At 40.6% G+C, this 16341-nt stretch overlaps 1 protein-coding gene across 21 annotated transcripts in view; it reads right to left on the minus strand.

Moving 5' to 3' along the window:
* The window catches only part of spri (Src homology 2 domain-containing protein sprint), a 104813-nt gene that overhangs the window by 10240 nt on the left and 78232 nt on the right, over window positions 1-16341 (minus strand). For 15 of the 21 annotated variants that reach the window (XM_034328330.2, XM_034328323.2, XM_034328343.2 and 12 more), the window contains 8 exons: window positions 9250-9373; window positions 6184-6375; window positions 3652-3836; window positions 2689-2864; window positions 2424-2519; window positions 1648-2207; window positions 589-1291; window positions 44-517 (listed from right to left, as the gene is read on the minus strand). In XM_034328330.2, coding sequence (XP_034184221.2) covers window positions 44-517; window positions 589-1291; window positions 1648-2207; window positions 2424-2519; window positions 2689-2864; window positions 3652-3836; window positions 6184-6375; window positions 9250-9373 — 2510 coding nt within the window. The remainder of the gene's footprint in view (window positions 1-43; window positions 518-588; window positions 1292-1647; window positions 2208-2423; window positions 2520-2688; window positions 2865-3651; window positions 3837-6183; window positions 6376-9249; window positions 9374-16341) is intronic. The other 6 variants (XM_034328327.2, XM_076688028.1, XM_034328336.2 and 3 more) reach the window with 2 other exon arrangements.

The raw sequence follows: 16341 nt of genomic DNA on the forward strand, positions 1-16341 counted from the left end.
TCCAAATCTCTCTGAAGCTGAAATTACAGAAAGATAAACATACCAATGAACTCCCAGCTTGAGTCCACAGCCCATGAGGTATCATTGAACACCTTCGTCCTGATCTTTGGTGGTTGCACCGGTTTGGCGCGTGGGATTTTCTTCACCTCTTTGGTGCTGAGTCTTTTGGCCAGGTTGTCAACAGAGGAGGAGATCAGAGGGGTCTTATCCTCTGTCTCCTCCGTCTCCTCCCAGTCGATGGGATGAAGTTGATTAGGATTACCGGTAATCGGTGTCTGCAGCCAACCTGGCTCGCTATGTCGATATTTATTCGTTGCTGGGTTGTTCCTGGGTCGTCTTCTGGGTATAATTGCCGCACTCTGAGCGATCGCGTCCGCTGGTTCCGCGTAGAAAGGGCTACCCTGCTTGGACTCCGGTGTCAATGGGCTATTGCTCTCTGATTTCGCCAGCATCAGGCCTAGTTTGTTCCTGGGAGGTGTCACTGTGCTTGGACTGTTCAAGGAATTCGCACTGCCTGCTTGGATGGGATACGATTCAATTTAGAACAGGATCAGGGATAAATGAAATATTCTAGCATCCAATACTCACAAACTCGTGACAATAAATCAGGTCTCCTTCCCATTCCCGTCTCTTCCGGCGAACCGTTGCTCTGTTCAGTGGGCTTCGTCTCCTGGACAGGCTTGAAGCTACTGAACTCAGGGCTGGTTATCTCTTTGTAACTTAACTTCTCGTTGCCGATCGACTTGTCGTTCCTCACGATCATCCTGTCGTTTCTAACGATCAGCTGCTCGTTCGTAGGTAATCGCTCGTTGAAGTTCCTTTCGGCCGGATTTGCAATTCTCTCCTGAACCATTAGTCGGTCGTTCGAGTTCCTCAGTCTATCATGAGGATTCGCCGAGACGTCGTTCCTCGCCAGTTTGTCGTTCGGCGACCAGGTCGACTGGTTCGATTGGTCAGTCGTGTTCCATATGTCCTCGTAGTCGGAAATCTTGTCGCCGGGGGAACTTCGGTAGTAGGATTCAAGGATGTCCGATTCCTGATAATGCTGAGAGTTCTTCCGAGCTTCCCGATCGCGTCTTCGCTTCGATTTACTCGTACTCGATGGCGTGGTCGGGGAAAGGACGTTGGGGGTTTTCGATCCGGGGTTTGGGACTAGCTTCGACATCGGGGAGAGAACTGGGGTCGTTGGAGACAGGGGAGACTTCATGGAGAAATTGGAGGTAAGGGATTTGTTCGAGGTAGCGCTTTGGGGACTCAGCAGAGACGTGTTTGGATCTGATGGGGTATTCTGCTGGGAAAAATTAAATCAACACGTTACTTACTGCCCACAAATAGAATCACTGTCATCCTAAAATTTTAACAGCAACTGAAGACTGAAAGGGGTAACTTTTACTTTCGTTTTCTTTTTCTTATCAATCAGTACAATTGAAATTTAGACCCAATTCAAAGGAATTCAAATAGAAATCCATATATCTTGCTAGTAATCAAATATATCTAAAGGTATAAGGTCATCTTAAAAAGGGTTAAGACTTATTTTCAACAATCTAACAGCATACAAATTCCTAGCAACAATGTCTGCAATGTCCCTCCAATCTCCAATCACCATCAGGACACCTGTCCAAGCAACCTTCTATCGCCCACTCTCACCTGCGAGCTGCTGACGTCAGTCGTCTGATTCACATTGAACGTCACCGTGGTGGTCACCATGAAATTATTCTGACTCTGACCAAATCCCGGCTTGGCCCACCTAGGAGGCGGGGGCGGTGGAGTTTTAACAATCTGTCCAACCGAATGGTTCTCAGCTATGATGTTCCTGATCTCCGGCAACACAGGCGACGTGGTGCATGGCAGATTATTAAAAGTCGACACGTTCTGATGGAATCTGCTCCTGGACGATTCGATGATCGTTGACTTGGAAGTCTCGGCTGAATTCTTCGCATCGAAACTGATAATCCTTGTGTCCTGGACTGGGCTCAACACGTTGCTCTCCACGTTATGAACCACCGGCGATGGGCAACGAACGCTTTGCACCAGATTCGGGGAAATCAATTTCTGAGAGAGCTTGTCACCGGGCGAGATCTTCTCTTTCTTCACGTCCAATGGCTCGTTGAACGTCGTCAGGTTCAGAGTGTTGGGGGGCGTCGGTCGCGGCTGACGGGGCAGCGACGACGCGAACGTCGTGACGACGGTTGTCGGCGACGAGCTTCCTGCGAACGAAAATATGAACGGCTGCTGATGAATTATTTTCGGACTCTGGGAGTCGGAAAGAAATTCTGGCTACCGATGAGTGCTCGTTTTATTTTGAAGATGACGGATGGGGCTATTAAAAAAAACATTCAGATCTGGAGTTTCTTTGGTACTTGGTACGATTTTAACCCTTTGAGGAGGAACATTTTATTTTACAATCATTTAACAAGACTTACGTGTGTCGTGCGACGAGATCGGCGCAAGATTCAGTACGATGCTCTCCGTCGTTGGTGTATGAACATTGTTATTATTATTGTTCAGATTATTATTACCTATAACAAATAAAAAAATTCCGATTTCATCGAATCCTTAAACAAGAAATTAAATAAAATTCAGATTTTAATACGTTTCATTTGAAAAATTGAAAATTTCTTTTGGTATCTCTTGGAAATCTTTGAATTAACGAGGTGTTAATGACTCGTCATAGTTTCCTCAACTTACCACCGCGAAAACTGCTCAAGCTGGAGGTGTTGCTGCTGCTGCTCTCCGGCGGTTTCGGGTTCGCCATCGGGTATCTCCAGAATTCCTGACCCAGAAGAGCCAGGGAGGAGAGTTGCTGCCTATTCTTGGCATCGCGCATCGCCCTTGGCAGTGTCAATTGAACTGGCAATTCGTCGCTGTTCGTTCAAGAAAAACAAACGAAACGATGAAAAAAAGAAATGTAAATGATATATGTTTGACGATGCGCCTTTCGTTAAACGTTCATTAATCGAGTTCATGAAACAACATCGGCTGGATTATCGCGAAAAGAGGGTTTAATAGCGTATTCGCGCTTTCCAGCGTCGCCTAAATTATCTCCCGCCAGGATACGCTCGACTTTCACCTCGCTCAGCTCGGCTTTATATCGTACACGTCACTTCCGTGACGGCGAAGTTTGATAAATTAAGCTGCACCGGTACCGTTCAGCTTCATCTTCGTGACACTTGCTCTGCAGCACAGTAGCCGTCTGCTTAATTATCACCGCATCATTCTTAATAATTCTTCAAATAACGTTATCTATCATTCGCGAGTCGAGATGCTTAAATTAAAAAAAAGGAAAAGCAAAATTTAATGTTTTGTGATTTTCTAATAGGAGAAATATTAAATCCAGTAATTAGATCTGATTATCAGTAATAATTAGTGTCATTATTATTAATTGGTAAATGAATCAAAACTAATAGAAGTAAATTTCGAAGTTAATAAAATTCTTTAAATATATTTTTTGTAAATTCTAAGGAAATTAACGATACCGTATTTTCCAGTTGCAATGAAATAAAACGAAAGAATGTACAACTTCCTTCGGAGCGCATGAATGTTCAATTTCCTATGCACAGATTTGAATAATGATTTATGATTCTTGTATCATTAAACCAATAAAATCTAATTACGTTACGCATATGTGTGAGTTAATAGAAAACCACTTACCAGCACTGAGAATAGTGGGCGATTAACGAGGGGATGTTGTCGAACCTGTTCTCGCTAGTTTCCAAGCTCAACTTCCCCTTGTTGGCTTGGATCAGGTAGTGTTCGATGTACGGCCCTTTTCCTGCTGGCAGTCTTACAGACAGGGCCATCGTGTCGCTCTGACTCGATTGTCGAACCACGAAATTCTATAAAACATTATCGAATAATCTTAGAAAAAATTAAAAGATTAAAATACCAGAATTAAACACCGGGAATATAAAATATTTGAAATTTGAAATTGCAAATTTTATACAAATTTTCATTATTTCAACACCGATTGAATTTCAAAGCGTTCTCGATTTTTGATTTCGTTGAGAAAGCAACTCTCTAAAATGAAAACCATATTTTTCGTGAAACGTACAGAAGAAAAATCGTTCGAATTACTCGAGGAGCGTGTCAAGTCGGAATGAAGACAGCTCGAAAACGAGATCGATAGTGTAAGAGAGTCTCGTGCCGAGTAACCGGCAAGAAACAGGGTCAAGATCCTCTTAGAATTGTATCAAGATGGAATCAGGTCTTCCTTCAAAGGAGATAAACCCGGTACACGGTAGCAGGGTCAAGAATCCTCGAGGCTTTATCGAAATCGAACGAGGAACTCTTGAAAACGAGATCAAGATCGTGATAAAGGCTTATGAAAAATTAAAGACCGATCTCGAGATGAAGTAACGACGACGGCTGAAGATCAAAATCGCGACCAGGAAAAGAGTGAATCGAGATCGGGTCAAGTACCTCTCTTAACGAGGGACAGATTGATCAAGATCCACTTGAGCAGGCTCTGAATTTAATCGATGTAAAAAATAATCACTCTAAACATCCATCAGGTCAGATTAAAAGAAAAAAAAAAATACAGAATTAACTTCTTATCCCTGCAACGATTACCGCGAAAAATGCAAAGCAGTCTAAAGACACTCTCGAGTTTTTGTTCCAGGACAGTGCATTTTTCCCAGACGAGGATAGCAGGGGGTTGAAAGGGGGTTGCAAGGCGCGGAGCAGTGTAATCAGTAGGAGAACGGCTGCGAACGAGCCGTCCCATTGTGGTGGCATTGTTTTCCCGCCGCTTCATTGTTTTCCAGCTTTGTTAATCGTCCCGCACTACCCCCTTCAACCCTCCCGGCAAATTGCACCGGCCGAAAAACAATGTCGCTCGCAATTACTTCTCCATAGACGAGACACCCATCCCCTCGCCTGAAACGTGGCTGGTGATTGCACGAAACTGTGTGCTCTGTTCGTTTGAAGAGGGGGTGGTATCGGAAAACAGTCCATATATGAGGCGCGAGGGGGGATGGAATTCTATCGATTGGGTGAATATTTTAAATCAGTGATTTTCTTTCGGAATAGAAGTCGATATAAATAAATCAAAGATTTACCATTTATAGTCAACCTGATATTTTATGTTTGTTTCTTGATTTGTAGCATTTTTATTTATAAGGGGCTATATTAAAATGAAATGGATTGACAGAACGAACTCTTTTCTGCAACCCTTCTGTTTTCTCGTTGAAAGGGCAATTTCCCAGCGTCTTTCGAAACTGCGGGACATTTAAGGCACATAGGGACAATTAACCATCGAGTTGCGCCATCACGACGACGCTATCGTTCGCGGATGGTCGCCAGATCGAGCGTGGCCAAGGTATCTGCGAACTCATCGACCATTTGGCAAGCAGCTAGACCGGCTTAATATGCGGTAAATGCAAACGGCCGACGGTGTCCCGACGAAATACGACTGTCTAAGCTTCTGGCGGCATTCCAAACCGCGATCTAGTTGGAAATACGCATAACAAGTGGCATTGTTAGCGTGGCTTGGCGGGGTAAAAAGGCCGCCTCCCTAAGTCGCTTACAGGCATTTACTTCGTTGCAAATGTTTCGTCGTACGTGGGACGTGCGTTTCTCGCGTGAATTACAACTAAGCGGTTAATATATCCCTTTTAATCTTTTTTATAAAGGAACAGCTGTGAATAATTAGGATTTTGTTAATTTAACCCAATGTTAATTTTCAAGGAAATAAGTGTGGACAATTTTTCATTCCTTTTCAATCTTATAAAACGCGACTAAGGGTGTTAATCTAAAGTTAAATATATAATTTTTAAATAAAAGGATTTATTGGAAAAATAAAGGAGCCGTGTAAAATTATAATATATTAAAATTGAGGCTCTCTCTATGGTTAAATAATTAGAGTATTTAGAAACAGATCAAGAGCCTAAAAATGTCCAAATTACCTATTTATTATTGATTGTTTTATTGTACGCAAAGAAGTGCAATGACCCGATGATGAATCTGACACGGTTTAAAGTAAACTTGCCGTGGCAATCGATCAGTAAAATTCTTTCGCATCAGAAAGTGCAAAGCGGAAAGTACTCGAGAATTTTCCAGGAGAATACGCTTCGAAACCTGCCGTGTTACCAGGAAGAAAACTTACTGGTCGCCGGTTAGAGAGAGCCGGCTTTACTCATGCTCGCAATTTTCTTACGCCTAATCGATTCGTTCGAGTGCACTCACCCCTTCCTCTTTGCCTTGCAACAAGTGGAAAGCACCGGCTCTTTGGATGCCAGGAAGGAACCAGATCGGATGAGAGCGTATTAGCCTCTCGATCAGAGTAATGTCACAGGCGACCTCGCTGCCAGAATCTTCTGTGGTGCTCGAAGATCCAGCCGAGGTGGCCGAACCCTCCGAGGAGAGCGACTCCTCGCTCTGAAACCACAAAATTAACTAATTATTTACAAATTTTATATTTACCATTACACTGGAAATCGTACGCCCTCTTCAAAATCACAGATAATATTAATATTACAGTAGACTCTCGTTATATTGCCGGGGTGAAGGTACAAATTTTCCAAGTTTCCAAACTCTAATTAATTAATTATTTACCATTACACTGGAAGTCGTACGCTCTCTCCAAAATCACAGCTAAAATTAATATTACAGTAGTCTCTCGTTATATTGCCGCGGTGAGGGTAAACATTTTTCAAGTTTCCAAACTCTAATTAATTAATTATTTACCATTACACTGGAAGTCGTACGCCCTCTTCAAAATCACAGCTAAAATTAATATTACAGTAGACTCTCGTTATATTGCCGGGGTGAAGGTAAAAATTTTTCAAGTTTCCAAACTCTAATTAATTAATTATATACCATTACACTGGAAGTCGTACGCCCTCTTCAAAATCACAGATAATATTAATATTACAGTAGACTCTCGTTATATTGCCGCGGTGAGGGTAAAAATTTTTCAAGTTTCCAAACTCTAATTAATTAATTATTTACCATTACACTGGAAGTCGTACGCCCTCTTCAAAATCACAGCTAAAATTAATATTACAGTAGACTCTCGTTATATTGCCGGGGTGAAGGTAAAAATTTTTCAAGTTTCCAAACTCTAATTAATTAATTATTTACCATTACACTGGAAGTCGTATGCTCTCTCCAAAATCACAGATAATATTAATATTACAGTAGACTCTCGTTATATTGCCGCGGTGAGGGTAAAAATTTTTCAAGTTTCCAAACTCTAATTAATTAATTATTTACCATTACACTGGAAATCGTACGCCCTCTCCAAAATCACAGATAATATTAATATTACAGTAGACTCTCGTTATATTGCCGGGGTGAAGGTACAAATTTTTCAAGTTTCCAAACTCTAATTAATTAATTATTTACCATTACACTGGAAGTCGTACGCTCTCTCCAAAATCACAGATAATATTAATATTACAGTAGACTCTCGTTATATTGCCGCGGTGAGGGTAAACATTTTTCAAGCTTCCAAACTCTAATTAAAGGGAGGAGACCAACTATGATTGCTATTAGTATGCTTTAAAATCCACCTGAGGGTAAAATATCTCGCATGGCAATATAACGAGAGTCTACTGCAATATTAATCTAATACGAATCCGCGGTAATAACTTGCGAGTTTCAGTTTATTTAAAATAATACGAACTATGTATCTGCCCACCAGGTATACCCTGCGTCCCGAAAAGGGAAACGTTTCGTATAATTTAGCCAGAACGTAGCCAGCCAGTTAGTCGCGTTAATTCCAATCCATTGCTTAATCTCGGACCCCAGGTTCCTTTTTGTCGCCGTTAAGCCGTTCGCCGGCCAATTCTGGCCACCGTTCGAGAACGAGTAGACAAAGTCTACCGCGATTTACAATCGGCCAACGAATATGGAAATTCTGGCCCTCTAAGCCGTAATTCCACGGGGGTGTAAATCCTACCCGATCGTCATACAATATACTCTAATGCGGCATTATAACTGGACACCGGGAATGGGTTTACGCTGGTTATCTCAATTTGCAGCCAATTCCCAAGCATCGTTTATTCGCTCGTTTAATCGCGTATCCCAATCCTTTTTTCTCATCCCATCTTCCTAACTGCACTTAATTGCAATTATTTTCTGGGCGCGTTTAAATCTGACAATTAAACAGTCGCTGATTATAGGAAAGTCACCCTAATTCTTCTTCCCGTCTCGTTTCTCATCCAGCTGACGCGGCTATGCAAACTCCAGCCGGAGATAATCGTCAAACGATTAGCCGCAAAACAGCGAATCGTCGGAGGAAACGCGTTCCTGTCTGACAAAGCATTCTCTGTTGATCGATGCTGATCGATTGGATTTTTTTCCATCCCAACCCCTGCTCTCCTTTTTTCCACGATTCGTCCGAGTCGCATCGGTGAAAACGATAGAGACCAACGGCGTGCGTTTCCCGCGACCCTTTTCACACTTTTTACCAACGGTATTTAGGGGGATCCTGGGATTATTTGAAACTGGTTGAAAGGTGGGTGAGCCTTAATCGATGCCAGATTTGATTTATTCCTTTAACACCGGTTCGTCGTTTATCGTTTATTGATTATTCGCGGACGACTACAGGGTGGTTCTCAAAACTAAATTTCATTTTTACTTCTTTTATTTTATTTTTTATTTTTGGAGGGTTTAAGATATTAGCTCATTTTGAAAATTTAAATTACTGATAAATACTAATTGTGATACATTTATAGATTACAGTATTTTTCTGCGAGGGTTGAAAAGAGGCACGATCGGGGGGGTTGAAGAGGATTTGCAAAGGGGTTCGCCGCGTGCCGGAGTTTCGAGTGTAATTTAATTTGAAATGCAGACTGACACACAACGGCATTTCGGGTTAAACGGATTAAACGAGGACGTGCAACGCGTGCTGAACACCCTTGCAGCTAATTGCGAATCCCTTAATTGCTCGCCGCAGAAAGTATTCCGTTAGGGTTTCGATTTTCCAATCATTCGATGCTTTGAATATTTTAAAGATAAAAATCTCTCCATGGTCCGTTGTCCGAGGGTTCAAATACTGATCCATATTAATGTATGTCAGACAAATTATAAATAATACTACTACACTAGTCGTACTAATTATACAAATTACTACTGTGTTCAATGATTTATTAATCAAATAATCAGAAAAAAAATTGAAAATTAAAGAATTTTCTCAGTAATCCTAACATCCAAAAGAATAGTGTAACACTCAAAAAGGGTCGAAAATGAAATTTAATTAGTCTATTCGAGGAGGGATAATTAGAAAAAAATAATGATTCATCTCACCTGTACATGATGTAGCTGCGTAAGCTGATGATGCTGAAGCGGGTTTGGCGGAGGCGTGCTAGGCGAGCTGACAACCTGGACGGTTCCATGCTGTTGCAGATACGGTTCCAGGAAGACGTCGCTCCTGTAACAGAGAAAACAGAGCATTCTGTTAGTCACGTCTCGTTAATTAGCTGTCCGTTTGAATTTCAATAGACGAATTAAGTAACATGATTTTCAGATACTTTCACGTGTTTAGCAAGTCAATTAATACGTTTAACATCGTTCTTGGTAGAAAGTAACATAACGTATTCAATTATGAAACTATAGAAATATTGCAAATTAAACTGCATTCGCTTCCTCGAGGAAATTTAATCTTTCCAAAGAACGAAAATTGCCTCCTGCATCGAAAGTATAATGATCAATGCGTTAAACGAGACTCCTTTCAGCGAGTGCTTTCCAGCAAACCCGAATGCAGGATTCTTCCGTTTCATTTACTCTGAAAGCGGAACAGCCATGAAAATCCGTTTCGTATCGACGGAAGAAGGTCGCGAAGGAAGAGGAGGTTCGTATCTGGAAGCATGGAATTCGGTGTATAGAGAACCGCTGGCTCTCGTTACCTACGCTTCGTTTCAGAGCACTCTTGTACAGGTAATCGCTTAGAAACTCGCAGATAAATTTTCCCTACCGTACTGAAGCAGCTACTCTACCGAAGAGGGCAATGTAAGCTTTGTAAACAGAGATCTCCGGGTTGACTAATGTAATTTCTGTCGAGTAGACTTAGAAACCGTGAGCTTTGTGATTGAAATAGTAGAGGGTCTTAGAAATATCGTTAGAAGTCTATTCGAGAAGTTAGAATTGAAATTAGACTGAGAACTTTGATTATTTAAATTTTATAAACCTATGAAAATTTACAATCGTTAAATTTTATTTCGAAAAAGAATCATGCGATGTCGTGACAAATTCTTTGCTTTCAGAATCAGCAACTCTTTATCTCAATAATTATCACACTGCGAGTGGAGTCTTTGTTCGAGGAAGCTGACCTCATCGCGAACCAGGTGATAAACAAATTGGAGGGACCCTTGGAGGAATAAAAAAAGAGTTTGGATTCGAGGCGTGCTCGTAAAAAGAGGTCATTAGGGAGACTTTTGGGACCCTAATGAGAGCATTAATTAAGAACAACGTCGTTTCGATGGGCCTCGAATCGCTTTACACGAGTAAGGATTATCGGTATAATTAGCAGATACTCGAGGGATCGTTAACTCAACGTTCATTTTCGCGATTCCAAGACATTTTCGTTCCTCCGGATGCTAAACAACTGCTTCAAGTCTCCATGAACATTCTGACGACAATTTCATGGCGTCTGGACATTTATTATTGCCTCAGATAAGGACCAAATCATTTGCAATTGAATGTATCATAAAATATGTAGAAAAGGATTTATTTTGAAAAATAAAAATTAATTTAGAAATAAGTGTTTTAATTAATTTTGATTAATTTCCTTTTTCCTTCTCTTTAATTTTATTTTACTCTAAAATGTATGATAAAATATATTTAAAATATATGGAAAATTAATTAATTTTGATTAATTTCATTTTCTCCACAGAAAAATTCCATTTTTTTTCCTACAAAAATTCCCAATTCCAAGACACAATTAATGTAACTCGTTTTGAACAAAAATATACAGTTACACGTGTCAATGTAGACGTATCAGAGTCGAAGGAATAATTGCCACGATATTGCGTCCCGTTTTAGCCTGAAACCATCAAATGGTATTATTTCGAGCAAACTTTGTCGCTATCCCTCGTTGAATATCGGAACAGAGGGGCGTTGACGTATGCAAAGTTGTTGGCTACCACCCCCGACCACCCCTATGTGTTCTGCACTTTATTGTCCTCTGCGTTTGACAGTTGAACGGTCTGTCTCGGACCTTGTCTCGGCTCTCAGGACCGTACACGACCCATGGTCCATCGATTAAAGGAACTTTAAAATTCAGGAAACACATTTTCTCCTTGGGATATTTTCGTTGAAAAATCATAAGACAAAAATTCCATTACACCTTACCATAAAATTAAGATAAGATTCTTTTTAGTCTGATTTTATTTGAAAAGCAAAGAACGATTTGTTACGTCGCGACGTATCGATCGGAACCGGACGTCATTGACTAATTTCGCGCCGCGGATTAATTGACTGCTCGAAGAGTTTTCGCCCGGTCGCACTCGGTGGTTGGTTTCCGCTCCTGCCACCGGTGTATCGATTTAATTAGACGGGAAACATGCGCCGAAAACAGTGAACCGAATATGAACCCTTGAAAATTGAGAGGTATTCGAGAGTTCCGTGACCTTCGAGTCAGTCAACAGCAACGATGCGGAACAATGATTAAACGATTTTCAATGAACTCTGATTATTTATTGTAACCCTTTCACTAAAACCATTACAATAACCTATTGAGTACATGTATATTTAAGGGCTGTTGACGTCACGTTATATTTTTTTCACAAGTCAACCCTTAGACCACTTCCTCAGAAACAATTTCCATCCCTTAGAAAAATTCACCCTTGACCTTTTAAATCCCTTTGTACATTTTTACCCTTGATAGAATCTAAATAATATCCTGCAACCCTTTCAAACTTCCTCCCTCAGGAATGATAATAAAAAGAAAACCCGACAAACGATTCCTGGAAAGCAAGAAACAACCCCGAGAAGATTTCACAGCGACGATTACCAAAGAAATGACGGTGCAACCCTTTGGTACCACGACACAAGACGAAGACGAGGCAAGTGTCTTTGGTGAAAAATTGCCAGAGTCAACCACCGGTCGAAAATAACAAAGGGCCAGCAAAGCGGAAGTTACGTTACTGATTCGACCGGAACACGGTGATGCGTTCGTCGTCTGCGAGGATCGGACGGGGGTTGCCATGACGACTGAAGGTTCTCAACACGTGGTCCAGCTACGGCCTGGCGAAGGGTGAAAAAAGGGATTTTTACGTATTAACGAGCGGTCGTGCATCGAGCTTGCAACGAGACCAGACACGCGAACAGAGGAGGCCTTCCTTCTCGAGAAGGAACGACCGTCTCAAAGGAGCCGTATCGTCGAGTGGCAGGGTTGTCTCAAAGGAAAGCTACGACCGTATAGGAAACAGTACTTCGCTCCTTTTAAGTCCTTCGTCTGACTCGCCCCTTTTTTTTACGAGTCTCAACGTCTCGAGATGTTAATTCGCTGCTGCTTCGCGTGTCTGGCTAATTGTAGCGAGTAGTTAAGGGTGCCAGGCGGGGGTGGTTCGAGTCGTTCGCATCTTTGAGGGATGTTACGTCCTCGATTTTATTCAATTTTTAAATAATAACTAGAAATTTTGAAGAATTTATTTGAAATTCAATCGTTTAAGGTTCACTAACATCGAATGGTTTTATGATTCTATTAGTCTTGATATTGAATCGCAGCCAACGAGGGCTCGTATTCTTGCAAAACCTTGAATTGCAGCCAACGAGGGCGATCTCAGGCATCTGAATACTCAGTAGACATCTCTTCTTTCCCTTTCAATATTCCGAGGAAAAGAAAACTGCTCTCTAACGTCTACGTGTAGAGGAAGAAAATTCATTTCTTCTCTAGAGAGGAATTATTTTGTTAATTAGAAGGGGGTAAGTTTCGAGACTACGAACGACACTTCTCTAAAGTCTCTGAAAGAATTTTCCAACACAATTTTCTCGCGATTCTTGAATTTCAGAATCATAGAAATTTTTCTTAGAAATTCATTTTCTTGAAGTGCGGTTTTTATTGGAAAATGAGGGAGGATGGAAGAGAAGGAAGAAGAGGAGCCTCAACCGCCTTTTTACGCTCGAGAAAATAGATCTGATAGATAAAAGAGACAGCGTGTTGCATATTTTTCCGGTCAACGATCATCGTAATCGACATTTCTAATTCCCTTTTCCTCTCACACCGAGCATGAAACCGTTTCTCGTGACTCAACGCTATTAGACGATGCTTTCTCCCTACTTCTTCGCCTGTCAATGGAAAGTTTGTGCTCAATTATTTCAGGTTAATTAAGTAATTGCTATCTTAGTGGCGTGAAGGAAACAAAATTAATCGAACGTTTCAATTTCACGTCAAATTTAATTTTAGACCTTTGCATTTTTTGGGAGGATATATTTGGGAGAATATTTTAAATATTTTTAAAATAGTAAATTGATGCTTAACGATTTTACAGAATTAATAATTTTCAGCATTTCCCTTGTAGCGAGTTTCAATAAATTATTTTTCCTCTAATTTAATGTATTTCTGTAATTAATAAAAATTTATTCTTTTGACCTACATATTTCTCTTTCTGCACGTGCAATTTCAATTCTAGAAATCGTCTGTATTCTCGTTTGCAATCACTATACTTTCTCTTCTATTTAATATGTATCCAGAATATTACATGTTACTGGGTACAATAAAATCGTTTAATTAATCTCCAATTCAAAGCATCATATAATTTTAGATCTGGCACAGTTGGAAACATATTTATTCCTTTTTTCTGTTCACTTTCTCTCTCGCGTTTCCACAGCAGCGGCGTTTTGCATGAAAATTACCGTGTGTCGTTTCTTTCAGACCTCGTTGCAACATGCTTTCCACGTACCGTGCCTGATATTCAGATAACATTCATAGGCTGATTGCAACAACGCCGGTATACGAGAGAGAAGTAAGCAAGGTTAATTATACATTTTTTATACAGGAATCGCGAACCAATGAATATTCATTACGCTGCAATTAAATTTGCAATCTTCGGTGGGGTAAAAAATGGCCAAATTTTAAAATAGTTCTATAGAAAAAGGAAGAAGCAGTTTGCAAAATATAATTCCCCTTTCCGTCACAAACAGTTCCATAAATTCAATTCTCTGTCACAAAGAAAAAAAAAGGGGACCAAAATGGCCATGATTCGAAGAAGAAACTCGAACGACAAGGTCGGTCGCGTTTGCGAGAAAAAGTTTCTATTAGTTGAACTTCCTAACCGAGTTATCAGCACTCTGGGAGTCGCGTGTCTCATCGGTGGAGATTAAATCGACCGGAAGTGGTGTCCTCCTTCGAGGTCCCGGCTATTGGCGGAAGCCGTTCCCCTAGCTCGCGAAGACGATTAATTTCCCTCCGGAACGAGCAAAACGCGATCCAATTTCGAAAAAAAGGGACGTGGGTACGTATGAACGACCTACGTACATAGATTCGACTGTTTTCCTCGCCATTGAGATTGCACATGAGATTTTCCAGTAAATTGCCAACGTTTCCATTGTCTTCCCATGGACAATGGCTACGAAGCAGTTCCACGAGAATTGCCAGACCCCATTCAGAGCTGAGTAAATTTTATTTAAAATTAAAATAAGGAACAGCAATTCCATTAATACTTTATTTCAAATTTGATAAGGAAATATCAAATAATTTTCTAAAATTAACTTTTAACGTCAGCAATTTTTATGGACAGGAATAGTCTCTTTTTTTACGGCAACGAACCGGAAAGCGGAAGGTATTTGTTTCGTGAAAAGAGCAGAGGAACTATCCTATTAGTCTTAATGCAACAAAGTGCTTTCCTTGGAGGGCTTTGTTTCTTCTAACACGGTTTCTAACAGCTATGCGACAAATTTCCTTTGTTACAAGCGTGGGCAGAGAATTCTCACCCAGAAAATAATTTTCAAATACCAGAAAATCAGTTTTTTAATTTAAAGGAAAGATAAAGGCATCAATGTTGAGGTACTGTGTTAGAATATAAGAAAGCCAGTTTCCAATGTCGCATTCCCGCCGCGGATGAATGTCTAACGCCAGATTCGAGTGGCCAGGTAAACGTCAACACGGCGAAACGGAAGAAGAGGAGCAGGAAACAAGGGGACGGTGAGGAAAGAAAAAGGTAAGGCAAAGCGCGACTAGCGTGCATCAGCCTATCCAATTTCTCGTGGAAACCGAAGCCAAAGAGCGACTCTTGGGTTACATGCTGGGAGCAGCAAAGTGGTCTTAAGTTACTTCGTGTAACACGCGACACTTTGCTCGCTAAGTACCTCCACGCTCTGTTTCGGTTCTTCTACTTACCTCACCCGACGTCACCCGTTACATTGTCCTCCTATGGACACGAGAGAATCGTGCTTAGGGTGGTCCATCGGGTTTAATACGCCCTTCAGGATGTTAGGCAAACTTTGGGAGCTTAAGAAGAGATTTGGGGTACATTTTCGTGTGTCACTTTTAACCCTTTAGTTCTAATGTGACAAAACTGAATCGTACCTGTATCGTAATTGAATTTGAAGTAGAATTTCAATTAGAATTTGCACAGCCGGGAATCTTCAAATATCAATTTCCTTGATTTGCCTCAAAATTACAGCGGTGAGAGAAAACAGTACTGCAAAGGGTTAAATGTTAGGAACAATAGACGAAGAGAATAAAATATTAATAATTAAAATGGAAAAATTGAGATTCCTCAATTTTTTAATATTTATTTTTAAAAAATCATGGTAACTAAAATTATTGAAGCAATTATTATTGTTATCAAAATATTCAAATTTAAAGCAGTAATTAAGAAAGGGTAATATTAAAGGCACCAAATTAATTTGTATATCTAATAATGATTGTGGAGTAGAAATTATTTTGTAAAGGTAATTTCAATAAAAATTGATGAAAATTTTAACACCTTGTTTTCTTTTATTTATTTATCTAAAAGTTTCATTGAAAATCACTCAGTAAAATTGAAATTTCCGAGAAAAAAGTGTAGGGATCCAGTGTTTGGCAAACAAGCCGGTTGCTTCACCAGGGACAACATTCGAGGAAAGGATATATTCCATTTCTGCAAATTGCTCGGTTCAGACGCGCCCTGCCAAATACGGTAATTAAAGGGTACATAATTGCGGAACCCTGGAATGGTCGGTGATCAAAGGTGAATCGTTTGCCCTTTTCTGTCCATCCGACGTCAACGCGCATATTGGGCTTCCGTGTAAAGCATTCCACGGTGAATCCTCACCAGGGCTCACGGAAATTGGCATTATGCTACCGGTTTCCTGTCTGCCGTCAAAAATTCGACCAAATTCTCGACTTCTCTCTATCCACTGAGAAACGAATGAAAAAAGATTCGAAGTAGACAGCAAGGAAGGTTGTATTTTTTA

The sequence above is a fragment of the Osmia lignaria genome, chromosome 1 (assembly GCF_051020975.1).
Source record: "Osmia lignaria lignaria isolate PbOS001 chromosome 1, iyOsmLign1, whole genome shotgun sequence".
NCBI lineage: Eukaryota > Metazoa > Arthropoda > Insecta > Hymenoptera > Megachilidae > Osmia > Osmia lignaria.